At 37.4% G+C, this 11,353-nt stretch overlaps 3 protein-coding genes across 3 annotated transcripts; all 3 read right to left on the minus strand.

Moving 5' to 3' along the window:
• LOC113469898 lies at positions 1 to 2,448 on the minus strand. The gene is made up of 3 exons (XM_026827912.1): positions 2,419 to 2,448; positions 1,282 to 1,651; positions 1 to 539 (listed from the first exon to the last, which is right to left on the minus strand). The coding sequence occupies exons 2-3, from the start codon at positions 1,421 to 1,423 to the stop codon at positions 1 to 3; spliced, it is 681 nt and encodes a 226-aa protein (XP_026683713.1). The 5' UTR covers positions 1,424 to 1,651; positions 2,419 to 2,448.
• Positions 2,449 to 4,162: 1,714 nt separating this feature from the next.
• LOC113469901 lies at positions 4,163 to 6,751 on the minus strand. The gene is made up of 4 exons (XM_026827919.1): positions 6,734 to 6,751; positions 6,311 to 6,382; positions 4,828 to 4,960; positions 4,163 to 4,470 (listed from the first exon to the last, which is right to left on the minus strand). The coding sequence occupies exons 1-4, from the start codon at positions 6,749 to 6,751 to the stop codon at positions 4,163 to 4,165; spliced, it is 531 nt and encodes a 176-aa protein (XP_026683720.1).
• Positions 6,752 to 9,785: 3,034 nt separating this feature from the next.
• Positions 9,786 to 11,330, minus strand: LOC113469904. Its single transcript, XM_026827925.1, has 3 exons — positions 11,243 to 11,330; positions 10,800 to 11,099; positions 9,786 to 10,003 (listed from the first exon to the last, which is right to left on the minus strand). Exons 1-3 carry the CDS (start codon positions 11,295 to 11,297, stop codon positions 9,786 to 9,788), a joined length of 573 nt encoding a protein of 190 aa, XP_026683726.1. The 5' UTR covers positions 11,298 to 11,330.
• Between the last annotated feature and the right edge of the window lie 23 nt (positions 11,331 to 11,353).

The raw sequence follows: 11,353 nt of genomic DNA on the forward strand, positions 1-11,353 counted from the left end.
CTAGGAAATAGTGGATCTATCGATATCGCTCATTTCTGATGGGTTCAGACAAGGGAAATCAGTTGTGTCTAACTTGTAATCTGGTTCCGTTTTTAATTTATTTGAAAACTTTGCCTGATCTCCAGAGGTTACATTGTTGACATTACGGGAGGAATAATTGATCTTTGGGACCTTACTTGATTTACCAGGAATGCCATTTGATCTGTCTGCAGTATTTGATGTTTCTGAAAGGCTAGGAAATAGTTCTTCTTTCATTACAAAGTTCTCTCTACCTTGTTTTTCTACAACATTGCTATCATCTTCCACTTGGTGTCTCCTATACGTCATCATATCTTGTTCTGTAATGAGTTTTATCTTATCACTTCTATAATGTCGTATCATATCTTGGTATGCTTTGAGTTCTCCTTGTTTCTGTTTCTCTAGTTTCTTGGCGTCTCGTTTTTGTTGTCGTCTGAGTTTTCTATTTGCTCGAATTTGATCTCGGCATAGAGTGCTAGCACAGGGCAGGGTTTCATCGTCAGGCATTACAGGAGAATCTGAAACAGAGCATGGAAGAAGTTAGTACAAGTTTACACTGTCATACGCATTCTACGCGTTGTATATTGGCGCGTCTGATACAATATTATGTAGACTACGCTGTATCGGTACATGACGGTCATGACGGATCACTGAAGCTATGCAACGTTGTGCGTGGTTGGTATCTGGACGGGTAACGGCCTGAGCTAATCACATATTTCTGGCTGTTTCGGGGTGCACTAAGCTTCTCGAGGACAGTCATTTTGGTGCTGGTTGAGACAATAGACAGATTTCGCAACGCATTTTTTTTGGGGATCGTGACGATGCTCGACGAGTTTTGGTTTCTGCGCATGACACACATTTTGGGGTTTTGAACAAAGGGGGATCGTGACGATGCTCGACGAGTTTTGGTTTCTGCGCATGACACACATTTTGGGGTTTTGAACACGGGGATCGGAGTTACGATGTTTTGGCTTGAACATGGGCATTTTTTTCGTATTACGAAAATGAAATTTCCATGTTAGAAACGCGCGTAAATTTAAATTCTTTTTGGATAGATCACGGTTATTTTACACTTTTGAAGGGGAAATTAATTTTGACTGAAATTTTTTGATGTAGGTAGGTATCTTAATTAATTCAGAAATTAATTAAAAACAAAAACATAGCAAAAAAAAAATAATTTTGACTGAAATTTTTTGATGTAGGTAGGTATCTTAATTAATTCAGAAATTAATTAAAAACAAAAACATAGCAAAAAACTCATTAATGAATTTTTAACATCTATAGATTGAGCAGGTTCACCGTGTTGTTTCACGTACCATGATGCTTCCTCTATTACACGGATGTCATCTAACTCGTGCTTCTTTTCTATTTTAGCCCCAGCACAACTCTCCCCCATGTTATTCATTCAAGTTTTTCGGAATTAAAAGAATGTCTTCGTGTGACAAACAAGTAGGAAGTAGGTAATGGAACTAAAATTAAGCGAGTAGGTAATTCAATCAATAGTAATATCTCTAGGTCTAGAAGAGTATAAAATATTAATTTCTGATGGTAATTTGTTGGTGATTATAAATGTAGTTTAGGAAGTGTTGTACTGAATAAACACGATCAGATATGTAGTAGCAACGCCAACAATCTGAAATCAAGCAAAAGAAAGTACATATTCCTAAGTTAAGCAACCCAAGTACACGAGTATATACCTAGTATTTTTTTCCATAATCATGGCCATACCAATCCACTGACGGAAATTTCCTCAGGAAAGTATGATGTGACCGGGAATCGAAGCCACAACCAACAGAACAAGAGTAAATATTGTTGACCTCTCGGCCAAGTAGGATACAACCTGTACAAAAGGCTGTTGAATGCATCCCGAAATAGCCAGCCACGTAATGTCCAATATGGTTACCCAACACCAAAATGCAATAAGTCATCGATATCTGGTGCATTCGGTGCTATCGTCTCTGGCTTATCCGACATTTGCCGGTTTATAAGAACTGTTTCGTTGGGATCTCTATAGAGATCTCACTTACCCCATGTCATACCCATACCAATCCGCTGACGGAAATTTCCTCAGGAAAGTATGATGTGACCGGGAATCGAAGCCACAATAACCAACAGAACAAGAGTAAATATTGTTGACCTCTCGGCCAAGTAGGATACAACCTGTACAAAAGGCTGTTGAATGCACCTCGAAATAGCCAGCCACGTAATGTCCAAGATGGTTACCCAACACCAAAATGCAATAAGTCATCGATATCTGGTGCATTCAGTGCTATCGTCTCTGGCTTATCCGACATTTGCCGGTTTATAAGAACTGTTTCGTTGGGATCTCTATAGAGATCTCACTTACCCCATGTATGAACGACATATCTACAGTAAAGAAATCACATGCTTCTAACCTACCCCATGTATGAACGACATATCCACGGTAAAACGTAATGTCCAAGATGGTTACCCAACACCAAAATGCAATAAGTCGTCGATATCTGGTGCATTCAGTGCTATCGTCTCTGGCTTATCCGACATTTGCCGGTTTATAACAACTGTTTCGTTGGGATCTCTATAGAGATCTCACTTACCCCATGTATAAACGACATACATATCTACAGTAAAGAAATCACATGCTTCTAACCTACCCCATGTATGAACGACATATCCACGGTAAAGAAATCACATGCTTCTAACCTACCCCATCTATGAACGACATATCCACGGTAAAGAAATCACATGCTTCTAACCTACCCCATGTATGAACGACATACCCACGGTAAAGAAATCACATGCTTCTAACCTACCCCATGTATGAACGACATATCCACGGTAAAGAAATGACATGCTTCTAACTTACCCCATGTATGAACGACATATCCACGGTAAAGAAATCACATGCTTCTAACTTCATCTTCCTCTGAACGACATATCCACGGTAAAGAAATCACATGCTTCTAACCTACCCCATCTATGAACGACATATCCACGGTAAAGAAATCACATGCTTCTAACCTACCCCATCTATGAACGACATATCCACGGTAAAGAAATCACATGCTTCTAACCTACCCCATCTATGAACGACATATCCACGGTAAAGAAATCACATGCTTCTAACCTACCCCATCTATGAACGACATATCCACGGTAAAGAAATCACATGCTTCTAACCTACCCCATCTATGAACGACATATCCACGGTAAAGAAATCACATGCTTCTAACCTACCCCATCTATGAACGACATATCCACGGTAAAGAAATCACATGCTTCTAACCTACCCCATCTATGAACGACATATCTACAGTAAAGAAATCACATGCTTCTAATCTACCCCATGTATGAACGACATATCCACGGTAAAGAAATCACATGCTTCTAACCTACCCCATCTATGAACGACATATCCACGGTAAAGAAATCACATGCTTCTAACCTACCCCATCTATGAACGACATATCCACGGTAAAGAAATCACATGCTTCTAACCTACCCCATCTATGAACGACATATCCACGGTAAAGAAATCACATGCTTCTAACCTACCCCATCTATGAACGACATATCCACGGTAAAGAAATCACATGCTTCTAACCTACCCCATCTATGAACGACATATCCACGGTAAAGAAATCACATGCTTCTAACCTACCCCATCTATGAACGACATATCCACGGTAAAGAAATCACATGCTTCTAACCTACCCCATCTATGAACGACATATGGATTCTGTAGGGTATAAAGAAGATTGAGGTAATAAGTAAAGATCTTGGACACTCTGCTGAACCTGCCACGGTAGCGCTGTCCTATCCGTGTTGTAGACGAGAGGACGCGTGTTCAATACCAACCAAGGCGTACGTAGCATTTGTTTGAAAATATAATAGGATAGATATCTACATCGAATTCTGAGGATTAACGAGTAGAGAAAGTCTCACGCAGTGACCTCGCCCTAAGGTTCATACCTTTTACTCTGTGTCCATCATTACCTTCCACCGACGTGACATGTCGGTAGCATTTGTTTGAAAATATAATAGGATAGATATCTACATCAGATTCTGAGGATTAACGGGTAGAGAAAGTCTCACGCAGTGACCTCGCCCTAAAGTTCATACCTTTTACTCTGTGTCCATCATTACCTTCTACCGACGTGACATGTCACCTACCCTTGAACTGAAGCTGATGTATGAATGTCAGTCGCTGGTTAATCCTCTCCAATGCCACCTGAATGACATAGCATAGACTACACACGACACACTCTACTGCTATGGGGTATATCAGACAGAGGATGTATAGATAGAACGCGCCCCGGGTATGAATACTGGCGCTACTTCGCGCGAGTACAGCACACAGACAGCGCGCTAGCAGTATAGCGAGGAAGAAGATGAAGTTGAGAGCAGTCCAGTGGAAATCAGAGTCATCATTAGGATTCCAAGCGAGCAACTCGCGAGCCTTGTTGAAACAATCTGGAGACAATGAGGGGGGAAGTGGCTTCAGACAAAGGATTTCATGGTAATGGGCTTAACGCGACGTTGCGTTGGTTGCTACAAACTCCACACACGATGTCCCTCACCTATTTGATTGTACAGCAAAACCGACTGATTTGGACCCCACCTCACTGTGGACTAGTGTGGACGGATCCTGTTGCAGTGGCAAACTTTCTCGGCCTTGAAACTGTTTGATGTAGCCAGCGTTAACAATAACAACAACTCTTGACGTTTGCGCAACTGCTGACCCGTTTGATAACGCATAGAAAGTAAAATGTCTACCCTACATAAGCCGGAATTAAAAACTCCTAGGTCCTGTTTAAGAGAAAATCTCACCTATACACGCTTTGGTGCGAGACATGGAGGTGACAAGTAGAATAATGGAGAGGATCGAATGACTAGCGGTTAATATCCAGGCAGCGCAATCACTCATCCCTACACATGGGTAATTGATAAACAGAACACACTGCTGAAATGTAAACGCCATGACTAGGATGGAAAGTGAAGTGTATGCGAACGACAAGTATTGAAATGGCGTCTGGACAGGAACTTGTTGAGATCAAAACACAAGATATTGTACGACATATCCACAGTAAAGAAATCACATGCTTCTAACCTACCCCATGTATGAACGACATATCCACAGTAAAGAAATCACATGCTTCTAACTTACCCCATGTATGAACGACATATCCACAGTAAAGAAATCACATGCTTCTAACTTACCCCATGTATGAACGACATATCCACGGTAAAGAAATCACATGCTTCTAACCTACCCCATGTATGAACGACATATCCATAGTAAAGAAATCACATGCTTCTAACCTACCCCATGTATGAACGACATATCCACGGTAAAGAAACCACATGCTTCTAACCTACCCCATGTATGAACGACATATCCACGGTAAAGAAATCACATGCTTCTAACTTCATCTTCCTATGAACGACATATCTACAGTAAAGAAATCACATGCTTCTAATCTACCCCATGTATGAACGACATATCCACGGTAAAGAAATCACATGCTTCTAACCTACCCCATCTATGAACGACATATCTACAGTAAAGAAATCACATGCTTCTAACCTACAATTGCTTGCCATGCATTAGGTTCAGAGTTTGATATACACAATGTGTATGTACGAGTGTTCTCGTGTTGACCCAGCATCTAAATGGGAAGTATCGTATCGTGTCCCTTCTCGCCCATGTGGTGAGAGACATACTTCGGGATGGTCATGCTAAACCTGTGAAGTCTTTTCAATAGAATAAAGTTCCTATATCTATTATTCGTCGTGTTGACCCAGCATCTAAATGGGAAGTATAGTATCGTGTCCCTTCTCGCCCATACTTCGGGATGGTCATGCTAAACCTGTGAAGTCTTTTCAATAGAATAAAGTTCCTATATCTATTATTCAAGACATGTTTTTGCCCATAGGGTCTAGGATAGATGACACCATTTGGTGCTAGGGTTGGGACATCGAGACGAAAACATCGATGTTCGATACATCGATGTTTTTAAACTTCGATATATCGAGTATCCGATGTATCGAGAGTTTGATATACACATGTACGAGTGTTCTCGTGATGACCCAGCATCTAAATGGGAAGTATTGTATCGTGTCCCTTCTCGCCCATGTGGTGAGAAACATACTTCGGGATGGTCATGCTAAACCTGTGAAGTCTTTTCAATAGAATAAAGTTCCTATATCTATTATTCAAGATATGTTTTTGCCCATAGGGTCTAGGCTAGATGACACCATTTGGTGCACAGTCCTGGGAGTTGATCTACCGAATCTAATAATAGGTACTTACCAACTTGCGACAGCCATCTTTCAAATGATTACCACGTCCCAAGTCACGTAGAATTTTGATTGATTTTTGCGCCTGAAACATAAAATGGTTCTTATTAGATGTCGGGACAAAAAAAGAAATTGGGTACCTGAATTCAAAATGTTGGGTAGGCAAACGTCAACTCATGTGATAGAAAAATAAACAAAGCTACAATTGTGAACGGAGTGTTGATCAACCAACATGAAACGTGAAACATACTCGATAAAATTTCGCTACAACTATAAATACCTCCATAATTTACAGCTTTACACTAACTACAACATCATACCTTTGAGGAATGGACCATAGTGCGGGATGCAGGACAGCAACGAGTAAAATTCAAACCAAAATGCGTGCGACACTTTACAGCTTTACACTGTTTAGCTGCTAACTACAACATCATACCTTTGAGGAATGGACCATAGTGCGGGATGCAGGACAGCAACGAGTAAAATTCAAACCAAAATGCGTGCGATAAATCAAAAGAGGTAAGTTACTCGTGTAGGTAAGTTATATTATAGGATAACTAACTGGCGTAGACAGGTTTGCATTACTTTTCCTTGGGCGTTTGTACAGTATTCCACTGTTCTCCTCTTCTGCAACAATCAAGTGTGATAAAACATTCATGTGACTGTTAGATCTAAGGATACCGACAGACTTGTCATTTCACCACCCACCAGATCATTTACGACAATACTTTCCAGACAGAATTTAAGTTAAAGAGAGTTACAGTTAGAATGAACTGCAGTTAAAAGAAAAAAATCTACTTTACTTATAACCCACATTAGCATTAGGTATATGAATATTACATTATTTATAGATACGTACCTACCTGCGTATATAACTGATGGAAACAATAATTCGTTTTGTCACTTTACTTCGAAATGATAGGGAAATGTTTTACAAGGCTTCATCCCAAATCATTTCTTTTTATCATAAAACACCGTAATACTTTTGTATGTATGTGAGATAGCAGAGTGGATAATGCTAACCATGGGAAAATAACGTGAATCGCATCCCGAAACGAAATCGAATAACTTAGGGTGGTTAATTCTATGATACTATTTTGCTTTATTTTACAATTTACGCGTGATCTCCAATCTAATTGGTCGATTCTCGGAACTCAACCAATCAGATACAAGTACAAATAATAGTTAAGGGCAAAGTACGTAGTTTCATAGGACAAGGCCCAGATGAGATGTTGTCACCTCCCTTTGAAACCAGTTTAGGATTCCGTCATAGAAATCCAACAGTGCTCCTAAATTTCCAACAGTTTCTCCTCAATTTCTAACAACAATTCGAGGAAGTAGGTTTTCATTTATATAATGCTAATGTTACAAGATGTCAAAGCTTATGTGCTTAATGTCAATACTCAATAATACTAATCTAGGAAATATGCTACCTAATAAAGACAGGTATAATGCTACCCTATAATCTTATAGATGTCACATTAAAAATGTGTCAGCGTTACCACTGTGTTGAGTACCTGATCCATTTGTCCCAAATAATGATAAGTGACTTCAATCTCGTAGGTACAAACATACCAAAACCCTATACAATATACTTTGCTTATTGTATAGGTTCATTGAATAGGTACTAAATATTTAATTTAAAAAAATGTGCTAGGTACCTAATAAAGGCAGGTATTAGTATAATGCTACCCTATAATCTTAGATGTCACATTAAAAATGTGTCAGCGTTGCTACTGTGTTGAGTACCTGATCCATTTGTCCCAAATAATGATAAGTGACTTCAATTTCGTAGGTACAAATATACCAAAACCCTATACAATATACTTTGCTTATTGTATAGGTTCATTGAATGGGTACTAAATATTTAATTTAAATTTACATAAGTAGGTACCTATAAATGATAACATATCTCTACCAAAGTAGACTAAGTGGAGGGGAAAAGAGCACATCATAATGTTAAAAAAAAAAAACAAAACTAGGAAATATGGTACCTAATAAAGGCAGGTATAATGCTACCCTATAATCTTAGATGTCACATTAAAAATGTGTCAGCGTTACCACTGTGTTGAGTACCTGATCCATTTGTCCCAAATAATGATAAGTGACTTCAATCTCGTAGGTACAAACATACCAAAACCCTATACAATATACTTTGCTTATTGTATAGGTTCATTGAATGGGTACTAAATATTTAATTTAAATTTACATAAGTAGGTACCTATAAATGATAACATATCTCTACCAAAGTAGACTAAGTGGAGGGGAAAAGAGCACATCATAACGTTAAAAAAAAAAACAATAAGGGTAAATTTAATTTACAATAGGTACATATTTACATATGTGTACAGAGTTGTAATATGAACATTGAAATAAGAAATAGTTATCTCTAAAGTAGGTATACATACTCGTATATAAAAAAAACCAATAAGGGTAAATTTAATTTACAATAGGTACATATTTACATACATGTGTACAGAGTTGTAATATGAACATTGAAATAAGAAATAGTTATCTCTAATGTAGGTATACATACTCGTATATTAAAACTTGAAATAATTATGAATTTAGATTTGGCGAGATATTAGTAGGTACAAGATGTACGGAATTAGATATTAAAACAAAAAGAGAATTGAGCTATACATACTCGTATATTAAAACATGAAATAATTATGAATTTAGATTTGGCGAGATATTAGTAGGTACAAGATGTACGGAATTAGATATTAAAACAAAAAGAGAATTGAGCTTACTCGTATATTAAAACTTGAAGTAATTATGAATTTAGTTTGGCGAGATATTAGTAGGTACAAGATGTACGGAATTAGATATTAAAACAAAAAGAGAATTGAGCTAAAAAATTAAAACAGAGTACCAGAGGTATTTTAAGAAACCTAAATAATAAGAACAATAACATGAGTAAAATACTGAAAACGGTAGAATGAAAACATAATACAATTATACATATTCACATTAAATAGATAAGTACCAACTGATTCATACATATTTGTTATAGCTACACCAGTATCTAATAGTACATCAAAGTTAAGCAACGTTGAGCATTGTAGGTAGAAACATAATTCTGAGGGTTGAGGGTATGTATCTGAACGAGTGACAAAGTTCAATATGTTAGGAAGTTGTCCTATACAGATGATACATAATACAACGTTGAGCTTGTAGGTAGATACATAATTCTGAGGGTTGAGGGTATGTATCTGAACGAGTGACAAAGTTCAATATGTTAGGAAGTTGTCCTATACAGATGATACATAATTACATAATTCTGAGGGTTGAAGGTATGTATCTGAACGAGTGACAACGTTCAATATGTTAGGAAGTTGTCCTATACAGATGATACATAATACAAGTTCCCAGAATTTCAGATATGTTTTCATTTTTTATGATTACCTATTACTTTTTTTTTATTATCAATAGTTGAAATTGATTGAAGTGATCCTTGAAGCTTTTTGTCCCTTGCCCATTATTAGCTACTTCTTTTGTACAAAGTTCAGCATAGATAATTGTTTGGCCGTTTTCTTTTTCTGATCTCCACTTCTATGATTCTTGTTAGTTTGATTTTGTCTAACTGTTATCCCTATACTATTTCTAGTTTTCATTTCTCTTTCAATTTCCTCCCGAATATCGTCACCTTTTGAATGCTTGCTGGCATAGAGAACATTTGTGTTGAGCAGGAAAGTGCAATACTCTGTGTTCCGCAAGGGAAGATTTGTGTGTAAATTCTTTGTTACAAATTTCACATATTACTCTCTTTTGAATGCTTGCTGGCATAGAGAACACTTGTGTTGAGCAGGAAAGTGCAATACTCTGTGTTCCGCAAGGGAAGATTTGTGTGTAAATTCTTTGTTACAAATTTCACATATTACTCGGTCATAATTATTTGTGTGATTCACTTGGAAATGTCTCACTAGTTGTCTCTTGTGTCGATATTTCTTCTTACAAACATAGCAATGAAACTGTGGGGGTAGTGAGCTGTCAACCCGAGGTACATACGGTCTATACCTTTTCTTTGCATTTGGATTCTTAACACTTTTCTTCTTCATTTCGTTCATCTTACCTAGATATCCAAAATCTAGACAAGCATGTAATTTAACACTTCTCTATAACATGGTCACTACCTATAGCACAAAAACTTTGTACACTAAAAAAGGGTACCTATCCAAAATCTAGACAAGCATGTAATTTAACACTTCTCTATAACATGGTCACTACCTATAGCACAAAAACTTTGTACACCAAAAAAGTGAAATCTGAGGAGCAGAGCAAAATTTTTACTTTTTTTACCAAAAAATATCGATTTCGAATTTTCGAGTTTTCGACCCTTTCTAATTTTAAAAATTGGCGCGTTAAAATCAGGTTAAATTACGGGTTGCAAACAGCCGGACAAATTTGCAACCCGTTGTTTAGCTGGACCGAGGCAGCGGTCAGCTTTTGGCGGGGGATGTTTAAATTCGAAAGTTTTTCGAACATTTTACGACCAATACCTGGTATTTTTTTAAGATGAATATTTCCCATAAGATCTAGAACAGCATTGGGGAATATGACTGTTTGTTGATTAGGTTTGTGTTGTGAACCCACTAGTTTGGATAATAGTTTATTGTATGATATACCAGCGCTTAGTGTTAAATGAAATGTTTGCAATAGTTCATGTCTAATATCATGAGCGATATGAGATCCTATGATAAGTCTAGTTGTACACCCGCAGCTACATTTCCCCATTGTGTTTTTATACACATGTCCACTGACATTATGTAGACTGTTTCCTTTATCTTCACATCTATCACCTATGTTATTATGTTGAAAAGTGTTATTCACGACAGCTTCAGTGTGTGCACTCATTTTCGTGTCATTTTCAAAAGAATTTAATCTAGTTTTTTTATTCCCATTCTCCTATGTAGACTGTTTCCTTTATCTTCACATCTATCACCTATGTCATTATGTTGACAAGTGTTATTCACGACAGCTTCAGTGTGTGCACTCATTTTCGTGTCATTTTCAAAAGAATTTAATCTAGTTTTTTTATTCCCATTCTCAAAGT

This window comes from Diaphorina citri, unplaced genomic scaffold (assembly GCF_000475195.1).
Source record: "Diaphorina citri unplaced genomic scaffold, Diaci psyllid genome assembly version 1.1 scaffold49, whole genome shotgun sequence".
Taxonomy (NCBI): domain Eukaryota; kingdom Metazoa; phylum Arthropoda; class Insecta; order Hemiptera; family Psyllidae; genus Diaphorina; species Diaphorina citri.